This window comes from Oreochromis aureus, linkage group 3, assembly GCF_013358895.1.
Source record: "Oreochromis aureus strain Israel breed Guangdong linkage group 3, ZZ_aureus, whole genome shotgun sequence".
NCBI classification, from domain to species: domain Eukaryota; kingdom Metazoa; phylum Chordata; class Actinopteri; order Cichliformes; family Cichlidae; genus Oreochromis; species Oreochromis aureus.
The window spans coordinates 21,215,810-21,235,303 of record NC_052944.1 but is presented as its reverse complement, the minus strand read 5'-3'; the positions used below and the strand labels follow the sequence as shown (position 1 = coordinate 21,235,303).

The window sequence follows — 19,494 nt, the reverse complement described above, 5'->3', positions numbered from 1 at the left end:
ATTTGTTTTTGATATAAGTTGTGGGTACCATCATTTTTGTCCAGGCCTGTTTCATGCATTTATTTTTTAAATAATTCAGTTGAAGCATGGTTGAAAAGCAATGTCTGACTTTCATTGGTATTTATAGAATTTTTATTTATTATTACTTTTGTCAGATTAAAGTTATTTCTGTGACCATTGTGAGTTTTTCTTTCATTGACCGAAGGGTACCAACAATTTTGTCCACGTCTGTATATATTCCTAAACAATATATTCCTAAACGTGTAGAAATGTTGGCCAATCAGAAGTCTAGACGCCTGGGTGGAAAAGAATAAACAAAGATGGCGCATAGAAGCAGTTACTGTGGAGGGACAGTAACTGTGTGTGTATATGTAAGCATTTAAACACTACAGAGAGTAAAATTAACAGTATTTTGTCTAAGTCCGCCATTGTAGAAATTCATTTTACCGAAACAATAACGTGGTGCACAGTGTGACGTCAAAAAAGGCGCACACCTTTGACGCTGCTTTTTCTCAGTTTTCCTCGTCCACGCCTAAACGCCAGCAGGAGTTTTTAAAAAATCTCCGTTTTCTGTGACCGAAAACGCCGTTTACGTGTGGAAGTATATTTTAAAAAATACCCGTGTACGTGTGGACGTAGCCCAAGAGATGTTCACCCCTACGTGTCCAAATTCCAGATGAGTCGCGCATGAGCGATGCCTCTACGAAAAAGCAGTAAATGTACATTTTTCTTTGTCTAAAACAAATCAATGCACTAAAATACATAATTCCAATCATTGCAAACTTAGAAATCGGATGTCCTTCCAGAGCCTTAACTCCATCTTGTACATCCGATATGGACTGAAACTGTCTGGTGAGGCTTGCTATGAACACCAGCTGCTTGGTAAGGTTTTGCAACTCTTTGGCACATCAGCTGCATACTCATTGAAGGAATCCTCCGCATGTAACACAAACCGTTTGGTGTTGTAATAAAATATACAGCCACAGGGGGGCGTTTTAAAAACGCACTCCCCAGTTGCGCATGTCATTAATGGTCCCCAGGACACATCCTCCCTCCGTCCACGTTAGGCGTCCGCCTTGTTGATTTAGAGGTGTTTTCGCGCAGGCTCTATGGCGAGCGTCCAGCGGGGGCCGCTGTTAAGTCAAGTGCTACAGCTGCTGACCCCCCCCCCCACACACACACACACACAAGCCCGGATAAAGGAGGAGGGTTGGAATTGTGACATTAAATAAAACAATAATCGCTAAAAGAAATTTAACTTGTAGTTCTAAAAATATTCTAAATGCATTTGGGGTGTTTTTATTCACTTTATGTCTCTCCCACGATGTTATTTCTCTCTTCTACGTTGGTTACAATCACATAAACATGAGCAATTATGTAAATTAGGCGATGACGTCATTTGCTGACTTTTAGGACAGCCAATAGAGATTTTCCTTACTGAGGAGTTGGCAACACTGTGGACGGTTCATTTTTACCGGACGATTGGCAGCATCTTTGACGGAAGGGACGCGTTGTTCTTACATAGACAGGTGTGTTGCGTACACTCATCTTTAGGAGCTTTCGTAGAAGGATATGAAGTATTTCCTCAGGCTTTTTCTGCGCGGGCTTAAACACCCAGCTCAGCTTACAGAACAGACCGACGTGTGTTACAGTTGTGTTAGCTACAGGCCGTCAACAGCTAAGCTGACTTGCATGAGCTCTGTCCCTGCTTCGTTATTAATGCTAGTTGCGGCAAATTATTGTGTATAACGTCTTCTTCTTTTTTTAAGAACAAAATAAAATCATGCTGCTTCGCAAAGTGAGCCAGTCTTCCGCCCTGTGCAGCACCATTCTCCGGATTCCTGCCGTGCTAAGCGGGTGAGTAATCATCATTAATCATTACTATAGAGGCTTTAGAATGAGATGTTTGTGTTTTACAAACATATCGTGTCTTGTCTGATCTGCAGAGGCCAGCGTCAGGCCGCGGTGGTGTTTGTTGGGCAAAACGGCCGTCTCTACACAAGCCAGGCAGCCGAGGTGCGTTATGTTATTACATCGTATTTCATTATAATGCATTAAGTACATATTACTCTGTTTAACACTGGTGCTTCACGCTGTGGCTTCACTACATTTGATCGAGACTGTGTCCTTGTTTGGGTAATCGTAGCCTGCGTCTGATATAACTCCGACACCCCCTCCCGCTCAAACTGGGGGAAAGTTCACTGTTCACGTGACCCAGGCATTAAAGGTGACACTACAGTTGCTCAGGCAAGCGTTCACAATAAAACCAATAGACCGATGATGTCATACGTGGAGTTTCGCAATGATGCTTGCACACCCGACATTACCACAATGTTTTTAACAAAAACCCATACATTTATCAGCAGCTGTAAAGTCAATGATCGCGCGCGTGTGTGTGTTGTTACTTTTGTTATTATAATTGTCAATAATGATATTATTTCTTTGTGTATAGCAAAACAAATCGTAATGATAAATATGTCTAAGCAGTTTTAAAATCTTGCGGGTCTTCATCAGATGGACTGTGAACTTTTGGCTTAGCAAAATTGCTATGACACAACAAGGAAATATTTACTACTGTTATCTGCAAATCAGAGTTTTTCCTGCTTTGAAAACAAAAGAGTTCTGAATGGAAAATCACCACCACTGAGATAAAAAATATTTTTAGCCTAAAATGTATTTTAAAATAAAGTTTGGGTTTATCATATGACCAGAAGTGTCAGGAAAATGGACAGTAAGATACCCCAGAGTCATTGCCACAAATTTATCCAACCAATCCAGCTTATCCTCTCAAGAGGTCAACTTTGATCTGGGATAAACTCTGTGTTTTTGTATTTGCTGAGAGGTCTCATATAGTGCTGGATCCATAAGCATTACATACACACAAATATTTCTATAGTAGATTCTGGGGGAAAACGGGGGCTTTTCTATCCTTTAATTGTTTATCTACTACTTAATTACTCTGGTGTAATAGAAATGGAGATGTGGGAGGTTTTCATCAATACAAAATCATTTTGCTGAGTCTTCAGGGCTTATGTTTTAATCATTATTGATGGTGTGAACTAAGGTTGGGCGATTGGACAAATATATCGACGATAGGCTGAGGCTATTGTCAATCATTTTTACAAGGGCGATTAATTTATTTATTTGCCTATGAGTAAGTTTGCTAATAATGTTTGTTGAAGCTAACAGAAGCAGTCAACAGAAATAAGTAATAGTGCTGTTTTAACGGCACCCTCCTTCAGCTGCGAGCAAATGCACCCTCCTCAGAGTGGGCCCAAATGCAGCAGCGATTCATTTACTCAAACTCATAGCAGAAAGAAAGAACGGCAGTAGCCTATGTTCAGAAAAAAACAAAAACATTTTATTTAAATAGCAAAACCACAATGGTGTGAAGGGAAACAAAGAGAAACTGGCTTCTTTTTTCCACTATAACCCTGTTTATCTGTCTTACACACTCAACCAAACAACAAATAAGTTAAAAATCAAACTGTCTCTTCCAGCGAACATAAAAACTCTTAAAGTTAAGTCTTTTGTGCGATTTGGCGCATCTCAAATAAATAAATAAATGAATAAAAATAAAGTAGCTATATTAATACTGAAACAAACAAGAAAAGAAGGTAAAATATTCCCTCCAAACAAGCATGTTTTCTTGCGCAGGGGGTTAACAGTATTACCAGCGGTGTTGAAGACGCGTTCTGAAGGTGTGCTTGTGGCTGGTATACACAGATATTTCCGTGCCATGTATGACATCAATGGGAAACGTTTTTCATGCATTTTCCACCAAGCCAGTGGATCGTCTTCTGCCCAAATATATCGCCTATAGTCGGTTACTGGACTGACGATTGCCGGCTGGAAAATTTTTACATATCGCCCAGCCTTAGTGTGAACCCAGGACCCTCTTACAGTGGCGCTGTTCGGTCCTTTTGACCAGCACATATAATGTCTGGGGATGTTTTAGCTAATGCCTTATGACAATACCTATAATTATAATACTGATTCTGTCTCTGGTGCTGCTGTTACACGGACTTGACTCATGGAGATAATCGCTATGAAAAAATAACTGGCCACAAAGCTACACCCGCAGGCCACCATTAAATATCTTGGCCAGAAGTACTGGTGTCAGTGGATATGGAGGACAATGTGCAGGTGCCAGTTCTCTAACCTCTGCCAATGATGCTGCGTAAAAGAAAACAGTCAGAAGGTGATCTGGTTTTCAAAAGGTACCAAAGTAGAACTGACTTCACACTGGCCCTGCATCAGTGGAAAATTGTATCAAAGAACAGCTGTGTTTATTAACGCAGTTATTACATGGTTTCTTTAACTTTAAATTTGCAGTGAGTCCTGGTCAACACAGTATTTATTAGCTGGGAACAAAGTTCATACCTGTTTTGTTGCTATAATAAAATGAACGTGTAAATCCTGCTCCCAGGTCGTGCTTTTAATAAACACGAGCTTACTGGTTGTTGTCTGTATAGTTAAAAGCAGAACTTTATGACAGCCCTGTGATAAACACTTTTATTGTGAGGCGTAATAAATCTTGTCTTTATGAAATTAAAATGCAATACACTGGAAGTTAATTAGTTATGAATCAGGTACAAAAGGCGGTTGTTCTGCTGTAGTTTACAGCAGATTTAAAAACACGAACCACATACTCAGCACTCAGCTGGGTGGATGTACCCTTGACTTCACCTCTCACCCAGTTGAGATTTGAGCTGGTGTCCCGACTGGAATTAGAAAAACTGTAGCCTGTGTGCTCTTAACATTTCATCACCAAACAACACTTGACAGCAAACTGTCTCCCTCTGTGTACCTTCATCCTGTTGGCTACATGGTGGTAAACCTTCAGGTGTGTTTTTCCTTCTACATGAGTCAACCTGACGTTTTGTATGGTTAAGCAGTGACTCCCAACATACTCTCATGGTTGTGTATGTTTTGTAAGCTTTGTTGCAGAGAGAGTTTGTAGCTTCCTCATTTTTTTCACTTTATTCATTTTAAACATAATTTCTATAATTTTGTCCTCTGCTCTGTTTGTGGTTTCAGGCAGTGCTGGAGAAGCCTGCAGCAGTCCGCAGTGACGCTGCCACCAAAGCGGAAAAGAAGACAGCTGCTGCTGCTGTATGTTCATTGTCTGGTTTATAATCAAGTCTTGCATTAATAATGGCCAAAATCTGGTTAAAATCAGTCGGTCTAGTTTATTTATTTTTAAAGTAAAAGGTTCCCAGTGGAGTTTTTGAATCCTAGAAGCAGTAGGGCACATGTTTCTTTAAGAATGGGTCCCACTTTAAAAGCTGATTTATTTGCTGTTTAAACACAACACACAGAGGCTTTCAGTGTTCTCAATTCACCAGCAGGTGGCAGCGTAAATCACAGCAGTGCACCTACAAGAGCAGGCAACTAAACATAGATGTATATAGACAATTATACATGTTTGTTAGGCCCTAACAGCTTTAAGCTTGACCTCTCTTGTAGCTCCATAGAGCTGTTTCAGCCTTGGTGTTTGAGTTAACTTAAATGTTACTGTTTGGATTATCTTCTCACAGGAATCCAAATCATTTGCTGTAAACATTTTCAAAGGGCAGATCGAAACTTCCCAGGTTTTTCCCTTCCCCCAAGGTAAATCCATAGGATGTATTTATGTTCTTAACTGAAAAAATTAACGCCAGCTTCTTGCTGATTGGCTTTGTTAAACTGAAAAACAGTGTAATGTTTTGTCTGTGCCGCAGCCCTCAATGAGGAGCAGGAGCAGTTCCTTCGAGAGCTCGTGGGGCCGTGCAGCAAATTTTTTGAGGTAATTGTAAATCTTAGTCTGACCTCACGCTCACTGCTGCTATACACCCCCAAACCCTCCACTCACCGATTCCCCTTCCATGTTTCTGCTCCCTGTGGACAGGAGGTAAATGATCCAGCCAAGAACGATGCCTTGGAGAAAGTGGAGGATCAGACCATGGAGGGCCTGAAGGAGATGGGTGCCTTTGGTATGCAGGTGCCAGCTGACCTGGGTGGCATCGGCCTCTCAAACACTCAGGTACAGCTTGCTTGACTTAATTATGATATTAACAAGACAGCAATGGTTTTAAAAAGTTTTAATGGGATTTATCCATCCAACAGTACGCCCGGCTCGTTGAGATCGTTGGGAGTAATGATTTGGGGGTCGGCATCACTTTGGGTGCACACCAGTCTATTGGTTTCAAGGGAATTTTGCTTTTTGGGAATAAAGCTCAGAAAGAAAAATATCTGCCAAAGCTCGCCTCAGGTAAGAATACCAGCATCAGCATCTGGTTTTTGAGGTAAACTGTAGCTGTATAGAAGACTGGAGACGTTCTGTCTGTTTATTATGGAAAGTTAAAAAAGCCATAACCATACTGGAGGGACACACTTTGCTAGAAAAGTCTAACTTCATGTGAAAGAAAAGCTTAGTAATTTCCGTTGTAAATTTTTGCTTTGTTGATGACTCTGTGTGTGTGTGTGTGTGTGTGTGTGTGTGTTACTCCAGGCGAGAACATAGCTGCCTTCTGCCTGACTGAACCAGCCAGCGGTTCTGATGCTGCCTCTATCAAAACCGTTGCCGTCCAGTCGCCCTGCGGAAAGTATTTCACCCTCAATGGAAGCAAGATCTGGATCAGGTGAGGGCTTCAAGGAAGTTCTTGGTGACTAATTTACTAAAAAACAGGCCGACTTAATGAGAAACCTAAAAATAGCAAACTGGACAAACCACAGCACAGTCTGCCGAGGAGGGTTAAACGTTCTCTCCATAGTTACTGCATATGTTTGAGCGCTTTCGACCCCGTTCTTCTGTATATGCTTTAATGGTTTTCAAAATGTTGCTGAGCTGAGAGACTTTGCACTGTGCACTATACACAAGTCTGTTCTGGTGGTTATAAGACTGTGTACCCTCTGAACAACCACTCACTTTCTCCCATCAAAGCAATGCACAACCGCAGTGGTTAGTGCAGCTGACACCTGTCTCACTTTCTCTCGCTCGAGTACAGCTTCCTGTTACACGCAGACTGGGGAGTACGTGCTGCTGTCTCTCATTAATAGCAAGATGCTGTGTGATTGCTTAGAAGCAACAGCTGACTGGCGTCATGCATGAATAAAATATGAATAAGTAGTTTAACCGTCTTACATTTGTGTGTGAGGGGAGCTTTAATTTTATGCTTACTTGTAGCATTAAAAAAACCTTTTATTTTATTAGTGTCTAAATCAGCGTTTAGTCCTTTCAAAACTCCAGTTTTTAGAGTTGACGTATTTGAAAAGTAATTTTAAAGCAAAGCTTGATTGTTTGAAGCTTTTTCGTGTTTTCACCACAAGGGGGCAGAATTACACAGTGCATCCAGCGACACACAGTAATGGCCACTCCATTTTTCATAACCTTCTCTCCTCAGCAATGGAGGTTTGGCTGAGATCTTCACCGTATTCGCCAAGACGCCCATGAAGGACCCCAAGACCGGGGAGATGAAGGACAAGATCACGGCGTTCATTGTGGAGAGGAGCTTTGGAGGAGTGACAAGGTGAGCGCCCCTTTTCTTAACTTAGCAGACTGTTTGCCACTAAACCCTTTCTTTTTATTGTGGATGAAACTTTTTATTTCTTCCTTCCCGTCATCATTAACCTTACTTCTCTCTCGCAGTGGCCCTCCAGAGAAGAAAATGGGCATCAAGGCTTCCAACACGGCCGAGGTCTACTTTGATAACGTGCGAGTGCCGGCCGAGTGCGTGCTGGGCGAACTCGGAGGCGGATTCAAGGTGGCAATGAACATCCTGAACAACGGCCGCTTTGGCATGGCAGCCGCCCTCTCAGGCACCATGAAGAGTGTCATCGCCAAAGCTGTGAGTGAATCCCCTCCAGGCTCCATAAGTGTAGAAAGGAAGGGAAGTGGGTGAAGCGCACCAGTGGAGCTCTTCTCTCGAAGCCTATGGCTTTTACTTATGGTTTAGTTTCTATATGTGCTGTCAGGTTTCCCACTTGCTGCATTGTTTCTTATCTGTAACCAATATTGTCTGTGCTGCAACTCATTTCGTTTTGCTTTGTTCTTCGTTGTGGGTTAGTGGGAAATTCCCCTTCTCTTTGTGGCCTCTTTCTGCTTCTTGCTGAGCTTAAGTGTGCTGAAGGCCTCCGTTCGGCTTTGTCTACTGAAAGGATTCAGCTTTTTTGAGTAGTAAAGCAGATCTGCAGCTCTGTCAGATTTTTTCTTTTTAACTTAAATTACTTAAAATCAATGTTATGTTTATTAAAACAGTTTAAAATGCTTTAAAGCTTTTAACAGTACATGGTCACAAGACTAGAGGACCATAGACACAGTGACAACACACACTGGTTAATGAAGCCCTCTTTTGAAGCTTCGAGCTGGGTGTTTTGGCCGTCTCAGCTTTTAAAAACTAAACGTTTGAGCGACTGACAAATGGAGACAACCCACACTTATTCAGTAGCAACTTGACATTCACATGCGGTCGTGTCCCGCTTTATTATCTAATACAATATACAAACATAACTGACAAAATGAACATCCTGCCATGACTCAAAAGGAACAGCTGAGAACATAATGGCTTACTGAAAGCGTTTAATGAGGCCATAGGTCAAGGAAGCCGAGGCGCAGTTTCTCATGAACGATGATAAAAGCAGAGATGAACTATAAATATTTAAAGAGGCAAGTGAGACAAACGGAGAACGTAACATCACATTCACAGGAGGATGTTGAACACATAAATCAATCAAATTGGAATAAATATATGTTTTTTTAAAACATCGTGTGTGGAGATGCAAAGTTTCATTCAGATTGGCCCGCCTGTTAAGGAGGAGACGAGGTAAACGGAGACATGGAGACACTTTGATTATTATGATCATATTTTTTGATGGAAAAAAATTTGTGCAGATGCTGATCTAAAAAAAACAAAATTATCTGGCAAGTAGCTGATGTGGTATTATTATTGTTATTATTAGATTTAGGTAGATTAAAGCATACAGCTGCACATACCTCTTTCACTTGTTTACAACACTCTTTTAACAAGTGCAAAACTGATGTGACGCAACAGAAAACCTCTGTTTACTGACATGTCAGCACTGATAGGTAGGTGACCGTGGACCTCTCCTTCAGCTGCAAATGTTTCACTACTAGAAAAATACATTAATATTAAGCCAGTGTGCATATGTACCTCCTGAAAACATGAAGAGAAATTTACTTCAAAGTCAGTGTTACTGCGCTTATAGTAAATGAGATTCACAAATCAGTTCTGCATCTAAATGGCCTCTACAGTAAGCATATTTTATTGCTGTGCATGAAGGGATTTCTCACCCGGGGGGGAAAAACGTGGTTGTTTTGTTTGAGCAGTTGTGTCGGCTGGAGAGAAAACTGTGAAAAGTTAATGTGGGGGGAATTCCTGCCCCCTCAGCGTTTTTACTGAGGGAGAATCTCATGCACAGGAGGCACAGGGAGCCGGTTTTCATGCACTTAGAGAAATGACTTGCTCACATGTTGATAAAGAGAAGTTCATTTTTTCACTGTTTAATGTCATGCAGCCATAAACTCGATAAACTGCCTCCAGTGAGCGCTTGCGAGCTAATTTAACACTAACCTTAACGCGCGAAGTTTTTAAAGAAAGCTCAGTTCTTTTCAGCTGTGTTGTTTGTTTTCACGTCTCGTGGCATTTTGACAAATTGCCACCAGTTTTGCACCTCACCACAACACTGATCATGCTTCTTTTTGCGGTGATCGGCAGCCCCACCAAACTTCCTTTTCTTGTACAAAAAAAACAAAAAAACAGCTAGATAGCATTTCAGGGCACGATTGCTAAAAAAAAAAAAAAAAAAAAACTTGCAAAATCTTGTTTCCTCATATCTCGTGACTCAAGTCGAGTTCTTGACTTAAAATAATGAATTGTGGTCTGATAGCGGCCTGTGCTTTTCCACTTTTCATCAGGCGGACCATGCAGCCAACAGAACCCAGTTTGGGAACAAGATTCACAACTATGGAGCCATCCAGGAGAAGGTGGCTCGCATGACTATGCTGCAGTACGTCACAGAGGTCAGACAACACAACACAGTAACGCTACCTCACCTGGTGCCGCGCTGAGCCGTGTGGTGCAGGTTCTGAGAAGAACCTTGCTGATTAATGGTTTGCTGTTATCTTGACATCCTGGTTGATTTCCTGTTTTACTGTCAGACAGCATAATCTGCTAGTCAGCTCACTGGGCTTTATTAACACAGAGATTGGGTTGAGATGCCTCTTTTTTAATGTGACGAATTCAAATTAAATTCAGTCTTGATTGTCTTTATGAGAAAGGCGTCAAACTCATGGTACCATTACTTCTGTGTGTTTTCTCAGTCCATGGCCTACATGATCAGTGGGAACATGGACAGCGGAGCAACCGACTTCCAGATCGAAGCTGCCATCAGCAAGATCTTTGCCTCTGTAAGAAATTGTGTCCTTTTCCTGGAGCACATTAATGTTTGTAGTGCAAGCCTTTTATTTCAGCTTCTGGGGTAACCAGAAAGCCTTTTAGGATGTTTGGCTTCAACTTTTCTGTTAGCACACATTGGTGGCACTTATTTCATAATCTTCATGAGGTTCCTTTTTCTGTGGAAGACCGAAGGATGGTAAATAGAGGAAGCATATGTCTCCTGACTGATGTGAGATGAAATGTGATTGTGTGTTTGGCAGTGCTAAACGTCTTTTACATCTCTGTGGTTTTTTTTGTGTTTTCTTTTTTTCTCCCCCACCCTCAAATTGAGACAGGAAGCAGCATGGTCTGTGACAGACGAGAGCATTCAGGTTATGGGCGGCATGGGTTTCATGAAGGTGAGTCCTCAGTCCACATCCTGTTAGTTACAAATATATTTGACAAAATTTAAAGTTTGTGTTTTTGAAAGCTAGAATTTAACATCCTGCTCAAAGCAGGTGAATAACAACAGCATTCACTTTATATTGTAAAGTAATGACACTATGTCAATACAATGAAACTCGAACGATCAACCAACCCACTAGGTCTGTGAAGGTTCTCAGTCATGGACCCCCTAACGCCTTAACACACACTCACATCCTGAGCCATTTGACCTCGGGAAATTACATGATAGGGTGGGGCTAGGTTTCACAGTGAGCTCACCCGCAATCTTGGCTGATTGTGACCTACACTGGTTTTCACACCTAGGCTCGTGTGATTAGACAGAGCCCACTGGGCTTAAATCTGGGACTCTCCACCATTTGACCCTAGAACTGAAAAAGCTTTTTGGATGAGAGGTGAAACATCTTCAAGCAACTTAAAGAAGTCCTGATGCTTTTCTTTCCAAGCTCCTTAGACAACCAATGCACTATAAGCAAGCAGTTGGTGACAATGGGAAGGAAAAACTCCCTTTTAACAGGAAGAAGGCTCCAGCAGAAGCAGGCTCAGTGAGGGGCAGCCAGCTGCTGCGACTCTTCTTATTCTATCTCCCCACCTTCCTCTCAGTTTTTCATTATTCTTTCCTAAAAGGGCAAAAACAATAATTTAAAAAAAAATCCCCAATGAATAGGCTTGATGTGTAATGTGCAAGGTTTCACAGAAGACATGATTGATAGCTTGCTCATTAGCCTGCAGAAATGGAAGTATGTGCATTTAAGAGTAATCGCTGTTCTTAGCCCATTCACAGTTAGTGGTTACAACTAGCTGAGCAGTTCATTGTCGGGTCGACGTTGTTGGACGACTTTAGCTATTTGCTGCTGTACTAGTTCACATTGTTCACACGGATGTTCACATTGTTTACACAAGCATTATGTAGGAGTAAGTAATGAATAATAGGCATTGATTTGTAAATAACTTGAGCTTATTATATAATATTATACTATACAGGGTATTTCTAACTAGGCAGCTGTAAGCATTTAAAAGAGGGATGTGGTGGCAGCAATAAAGAGAAGTGAAAATATCAGCATTCTGAAGTTTGCCCTGTGCTTTGATGCAATGTTTTTGGGCTGCTGAAAAACAACATGTTATGAAGGTATAGATGTTAATTAATATTAACAATAATTCACTGTCCAACCTAAAATCCATCAGGGTCAGGGGCTCAGAGTTTTATTGGCCGATGTACATTTTTATTGGCTTTTGAAAAAAAGCTTTAATTTTTAGATTTTTAACTATTAACAGAATTTTTTTTGAGACAATATTTTATATTATTTCATTTTTTAATCTGAAAAGTGTTACAAAGGGGATGAAATATATATGGTCTAGTACACCTCATGCCCCCCTTTAGACTCACCCCTGCTTGCTTCAATTATGGCTTTATGTATGGCTGCCGTCAGGCTTCAGTAAGTTGCATAATTAAAACGTGCTGTCAGACCAAGTTAACAGCTCATCTGCAGAGTTTAATGTAGCCTTACTTCCGAAGCTTACTGCAGATTTTTCTCTTTGTAAAACAAACGGCGGTGGATGGAGCAGCTACAAAGTTTGCTTTTTTTCACGTCAGAGTTTGTTGATCAGGCGGTTTGATGAAGGTATCCCGCGGGCTTTTTCCCATTATAGGTTTTAATGGTGATTACAGGAACAGCGCTGTTTTCTTTCACTCAACCTGAACTCACTGTTTCGGTTTGCATTGTGCAAACAGACTCCAGCTCCACATTAAACCTCTTGGTGGATGTAACATGATCAGTGAAAACTCGGTCTCCTGATGCACTAACCTGGGTAATTTTTCCTTTTATCCTGCTCTGGTCCATAAATATCCATAAATATCCAGGTTTCTATACAGTAGAAATGAAGTGAGCCGCGGGTGAGTTTAACCTGAACTGAGACCGCCGGGGTTGTTTCAAAACGAGTTCTTCTATGCAAATGTGGGCCAAATGAGGTGGGCCAAAAACTACTAAAAGTAGATGTTTCTGAAGACATCCCTTTTTTTGTGCAGCCACAAATACAAAGGCTCCTACAACATGTATGCGAGCAGTAAACATCAGCAGTATCGACACTGGGACTGTGTGTAGATTTGAGTTTGGATGTATGCTGATGTGGTCACATGCGCAGTTTCCTGATAGTTGCGCTCATCTTTTGGCTTCACTTCTGTTTGGTTTCTGTTTTTATCTCAAACACGGCTGTCAGTAAACGTTGTCGAGCCTTTGACAGGTGTGGCAAGCACTCAAACAAGGATGCGCCTCGAGGATCCGCATTTCCTTGTTTTATACTCTGGAAGATAAAATCGTTTTCCTGCTCTGCTTACTGTGTGTTTCTGTCCACGTAACCATCCGCTTCAGTTTTTGTTGTGATGATGATGGTGAGCTAATGGCCTCTATCTGTTTATAGATTTAAACAGAAGTAATGATGTAATCGTGCAACAGATCTTTGTTCTTATCCATTAAAGATGCACCGGTGTGGCTAAGACTTCTCAGAAGCCTTTGCACTGTATATAGTGGCAGGTGCTCGTCTTGCTGTTGCGGTATTGAGTCATGTAGTTGCAACAGGCGAGGCACTCAGAAAATACTGAGACCACATTCAAGTGAAAAAAAGATATCAAGCAAGAAGTTCACTAGAATAGACTGGAAACAACCAGCTGAAGATACGGGGGCGTGGTAGAGCTGTGTAAACAGTTTTGTGCTGCTTAAAATAAACCAGACAGTGCAGAAGAGAAAAAAAAAATAAGTTTGCTTCTTTGGTTTGTTTTTAGTTCAGTGGAAAGCGTGCTCAGTCATGGAGGAAAATGTACTATGACTTTTAAAAAACAAAAGGTTTAGTTCAGCCACTGTCAACAATGATTTACACTCTGAGTCCTTGTATAATTTAGTTAGGATTGTAAAGCTGTTTAAAATAATTCCACTTCCTTTGCGTTACGTGCCAGTTGATAGTGGAATTAGTTGCGCAGCAGCGGGGGGACGAATGCAGCAGGCTTTTAGCGGTTCTGCTCGCTCTCTGCGTTTTGACTCAGGGTTTCACTTCAGCAAGGAAACAAAGTCAAAAGTGTGCTGGTGTACATTTTCATTTCTGTGCCACTTAAAATATGCACACTGGTTTCCACATACAGAATTCAGAAGCGGCAAAAAAACCTCTATTCCTCTTTAACGGTGCATTTTCATTACCTTATTTCAGGGCGTTAAATGGACATGAGATGGGAAAGAATTAAGACTGAAGTTAAGAGCCCTAACCTCGGAAAATGTACAATATTTGCATTCCTTCTGTCTTATTAGGGCTTTTAGTTGTTGTTATTTTAGGTGCTTTATTGAGGTGGAGCTGAAAAGCAATGGAGCCCATCATGTTCTTTATTTGTGTTTGTTTCTGCAGGACGCTGGAATGGAGAGAGTGATGAGGGATTTGAGAATTTTCAGAATCTTTGAGGGCACAAACGACATCCTGAGGCTCTTTGTGGCTCTGAATGGCTTCCAGGTAACACAGAAATTTCCTCTGTGTGTATCTGTGTGTTTTTGTGTGTGTGTGCAAGCTTTGTGAAAGTACAGAGGAAGTGAATTCTGCTTGCTGTATAAAATTCGGAAATTCTGTGATAAGAAGCAACTTCCTCTACACATTTCACATTTGAGTTCTGTATCACATCCACGTTCTCTGCACTTCACTTTTCCTCACTCTCTATCAGGAAGTTTTGGTTCTTAACATGTTGCATATGACTGCAGATTGAGCAACCCAGATAAACCCTGGCTCCTCTTGACTATGTTTAGCTCTTCGCTCAGCAGCTTGCATGTGCTTCCCTGCAGAATGCTGGAAACCAGCTGAAGAGCCTACAGAAGGCCCTGAAGAGCCCCATCAGCAACGCCGGCGTGCTCGCGGGAGAAATCACCAAGAGAGCCAAAAGGTTGGTTTAGCTTCTGCAACACTGTTTTTCCTTTCTGTATGTCTGGAAGGCAGTGGGTGTGCAATGGGGGGCGCCCCTTGCAAAAAATAGAACGTGACCTGAAGAAGTGATACAGCTTCCAGGCTGATGTCGACAGACAGAGCAGTTATGGCATCAGATTAATAGAAATGGAGACATTTTTTATGCACTCTTCCTCTTTCCGAGAAAAGCAGTGATGTGAAAATGATTTTCTTACACTTGTGTACTCGCAGCACACACGCACACACACACACACACACACACACACACACACACACAGGAGGCAGAAAAGTGTGGCTTCCTCCTCTCTTTGTGTTAATTTGATGAAGACTTCCTTTTAACAGTTGACTTGACGCTCTCAGAGGCTGTGTGAGTGCTTTTATAGCTCAGGCATACAGGCTCATATAACTGGGGCGCAGATCATTTATCCTCTCTACTCTGCCTGCCCTGCTAATGCACAACTCTAGGAGACACTGAAAGCTGCTTGCACGTCAGGGTCTGCAGTCTTGCTTATACATTCGGGCCTTTTCATAGCAACAGTAGCACACAAAGGTGTTGTGTGGTGCTGCATTCCGCTTGTTGTGCAATTAATATAACGAACGGCTAAAAGCAAACAGTCGACCACTGAACGCATCGTAGAGAGACTGTCAGATGCTGTGTATTTATTTTTACGCATAAACTTTTCATAACCTCTGTATAGAGCCTCAGCTGCAGGTTTTAGTCAGTTTAACCAGCTGTTTGGCTTATTTTTGTTCTGTATTTAATTTAAACATGGTTAACTATACAGCTTCCCCCACACACTGTATATAAAAGATGGTCTTAGCCTCCATGACATCACCATTTGGGAATTTTGGGACTTCGTCGTTGGCTTTTCCAACCAGGCAGCGACAATGCATGACTACATTTTACTCACGAAAACTGGATTACAAACTTCTTTGATAGGCTGCATATCAGACAGCATATTATTATTATTAAAAGGACAAATTAATTTTTATAGCACATTTAAAGCAACAGAGTTGACCAAAGTGTCAGCTTGCCAGCGAAAAAAACACCTGTGCCAGCACAGGTGTTTTTTAGCTTTTAAAAAACATCCATCTGCACTGCATTATGGGAGTCTGTGAGGGCTGGCCTTTAGACTGAGCAGTTTTTGGCTTAAACTTGGAGCCTCGAGGTTGCTGTTTGGGATCAACAGATCAATCATGGTTGCTGAGAATGACTTTTTGTTATGTGTTGTGTAACGCAGCCCTCTCTTCTTTACAGGAAGGCAGGTTTGAGCACAGGTCTGACGCTGAAGGGGACGGTGCATCCTGAGCTGGCACACAGCGGAGAACTGGTGTGTTATTTTTCTTATCATTTGTATCGATTGACTGTTATTTATGAGAAAAACCCATCTAAGAGGCTGGGCCCAAACAGCGCCAGGCTGACTGAATGGGTGCCCAGCAGTTTTAAGAGGACCCATTTTCTGCTTTCCGCTACAGTCTGCATGTTTCCTAACGCTCTGCACTTTTTGTTGTTTCTGCTTTCTAGACAGTTAAAGCTATTGAGCAGTTTGGAGGAGTTATCGAGGAGCTGCTGATCAAACACGGCAAGAAGATCATCGGTGAGAGGGAGTGTGTGTGTGTGTGTGTGACTGCAGGTGTGGAAGATTTGAACTTGACTATATTATTTGTCATATCTAACAGTTTAAAAATAACATCATGGCATCTTATTTGAAAATGTTTGTTTTTTTCTAAGTTGTCTAAACTTGTGTGCTTTCGTTTTTCAGATGAACAGTTTATTCTCAAGAGAGTCGCAGACTGTGCCATTGACATCTACGCCATGGTGGCTGTCCTGTCGAGGTATGCAAAAGTGCAAACAACAGATTTAAGTCTTCATTCTTTTCTTTTCTTTTCTTTTTTTTTTTCCACTAACCACACCATCCTTTCTATCTGTCCCCGTTGCGCTCTTTCTGCACGCTCCCACCCACCTTCTAAGCTAAGGTCTTCTTTTATTCCACAAACAAACTCCTACGCAGCCCAAAGCGACATTTCTTGTGAACGTCTTTTTTTTTTTCTCGCCCTCTTTCTGCAGGGCGTCGCGAGCTCTGAGCGAAGGCCACACATCAGCTCAGCATGAGAAGTTGCTGTGTGAGACCTGGTGTACCGAGGTAAGATCCTCTGCAGAGCCGGACACAAGCACATGCTGCTATGTAAGGAGGATATTCGGTGTTTTTAAGCTCAATAAAGCATTATTATCACTTTGACCTTCAGATGAATCTGTTGACCTTCAAGGTGATCAGAGGTCGAAAATGACATGATATTTTAAATCTTTATACAGGGTTATATTAACAATACAGACCACAATGGTAATAATTACACTTTCTATGTTATAATGCTTTTTGTCAGTTTGTGACTAATAGGTCATTGAGTTGACATTGGACACCTTGGTGGATGTAAGCCAAGGTCTAAAGGAGCATTAGCACGACCCCGCGCTACACTCCTACAAAGTTTAATCAGAATTCAGTCAAATGTTTTGACCTGTCTTGTTTACAGACAGAATGACACTGTGAATAAAAACATAAGCTCTCCTTGACTGAGGAAATAAGTCCATACTTTACCTCTGTGGCGCTTGATGCCATCACGATCAGTTTGGCACCATCACTTTCCTCCTCTCTCCGTCCCCCAGGCTCACGAAAGGGTCACACACGAGATCAAGTCTCTCCACTCCAGCGAGTCCAGAAAGCTCTACAGCAACATGCGGGCCATCTCTGCAGCGGTGGTGGAGAACGGAGGAGTGGTTGCTGCTCCCCCCCTGGGTTTCTAAACGCCCTCGCTCTTTCTGCGTTTCTTCACTCTTCTGAACATCTCGTCACGTATGCCAAGTCCTCCCGGACTTTTTTGCCATTATTCCTCTGACACACATCAGTGCCCTTTTTTAATTTATGGGATCCATTTACAGCCTCAGTAACTGGTTTTGGTGTCTTTTTTAATCCCCCTGTTTTTTCCCGTCATTTATTTATGACATCGTGGCTCAAGGCGTCTAAATTTTGAGCTGCACTTTTGTTCTGTGAGCAATAAAAATGTCATGCGAGTCGGAAAAGTCACAGTTCTACATTTGTCTAAAGTGTGAAGGGGGCTTTAAAATGCACCCTTTCCTTTGTACCCAAGCCTTCATGATGTAAACTCTCAGTGTTTAATCTGTTAATACATTAATTTATGCTTTTTTGTTTCTTGGTAATTAACTATAAATACAACGATATCAATGCAACTTTAAGTCAGGGAGCCAGTGAACAGGAAACTGATGTGTCTTTAAAGGACAGATTTTTACACTTGGTGTTTAAATGTATAGAACAGTGTGATGTTTGTTCTTAACACCTTTCTGCATGTTCAGATTGCTCGTTGATCAACAGACACACAAATGTCAGGGCTGTAAAACCTTTTTGCCTTAGAAGCCGGCCCGAACACACAAAGCTTTCCTAACAATACTTCACTGTGTGCTCTTTACTGTTATCAGCCACCTGGAACTGCAGTGAATGTAACATCGTCTGCGTACCATGTTTTAAGATTTCTTTCATTTATTTCTCTGCTGTAGCGAACGTGTAACACAGTGGGAGTCTCTATAGGCTGTAACTATACTGCTTTTTCTGCCAATAAAATCCATTTTCTCCAGACTATGCCTCACCCTGTCTTTGTGACTTTCAGCACGTACAGCAACACTGACTTTTAGTAGCACTTAAAAAGAAAAAAAAAATCCCATCACTGCAATAATTTTACCCATCTTGCCGCCAAACGGGCTTCCTATTTCTGTTGTATTCATAACAAACTTTGCTAATTCAGTTTCACTTCTGCATTTCGGCTCTTCAAGGGCAGGTGCCTTACAGGAAAGCCAGTATTTGCTTTTATGTCAGGAGTCGTCTGCCGGTGTGTATACAAGTGAAGTGCAAACAGATGAACCCCTTCCTGTCTTTACACAGGCATACGCACACGAGCTGACAAGCGTTACTTATGTGGGTGAGAGACTAAAGAGCTTAATGCGAAAGGTGCCGATGCTGTAGAAGGCCTGCGGTTGTTGTTGCTGAGAATTCCCCAGGTATGTGTCTGTCCTCCTGGCTGAAAACCAACTCTCAAGCTCAGCAGTAGCTTAGAAGCAAACCCAGCATCCCTGTGTGATCTCCTCTTTTTATGCGGAAGCCTTCGAACGAAGATCAAAACAAAATTAGATTTGGCGTTTTTAAAAAAACAAACAAAAAACATCACTATCTCACTTTAAAAATCGAATCTTCTAAAATAATAATGCACTGGTGTCGAGCATTAAGCAATGAGTGTTAGGAGAACTACATCACTCTTAGAGGTGTTACGAGATGTGGTTAGCTCAGGAAATGGGGGATCAAACCACCAGCATCTTTAAAGCTTACTAACTGGTCATATTTCTCCTTGAATTACAGGAGAATCAAGTGTAAAGTGGTTTAGCATCTCATCACTGCAGCTTTTCTGACAGAGGCCTGTAGCTTTCTCAGTTTTTAAATCAATATATGGACACGCATGAACCCCCACCCTGATGTGTTTGGGTCTTTCTAACCAACGCCAGCCTCATGCAGAGCAGGGGAACGTGGTTTTAGGTCCTCGCTATGTGCAGAGAAACTCTGATTTTTAGCATCTTTTTAAAAATTTCCTCTCAATCATTTAATGGCATCTTATAATGTTAGGCTGTAAGAAAGCTCTGGTTTACTGTGCGGTGTAACAAGCA

At 41.7% G+C, this 19,494-nt stretch overlaps 1 protein-coding gene across 1 annotated transcript; it reads left to right on the top strand.

The window, feature by feature from the left end:
* Positions 1-1,422: 1,422 nt before the first annotated feature.
* On the top strand, positions 1,423-18,418 carry acadvl (acyl-CoA dehydrogenase very long chain). The gene is made up of 21 exons (XM_031753145.2): positions 1,423-1,529; positions 1,770-1,857; positions 1,947-2,016; positions 5,041-5,115; positions 5,541-5,613; positions 5,724-5,788; positions 5,891-6,025; positions 6,109-6,253; positions 6,494-6,623; positions 7,386-7,511; positions 7,631-7,829; positions 9,917-10,021; positions 10,322-10,408; positions 10,733-10,795; positions 14,229-14,330; positions 14,654-14,751; positions 16,030-16,102; positions 16,297-16,369; positions 16,535-16,607; positions 16,840-16,915; positions 17,434-18,418. The coding sequence occupies exons 2-21, from the start codon at positions 1,784-1,786 to the stop codon at positions 17,569-17,571; spliced, it is 1,980 nt and encodes a 659-aa protein (XP_031609005.1). The 5' UTR covers positions 1,423-1,529; positions 1,770-1,783; the 3' UTR covers positions 17,572-18,418.
* Positions 18,419-19,494: the final 1,076 nt, after the last annotated feature.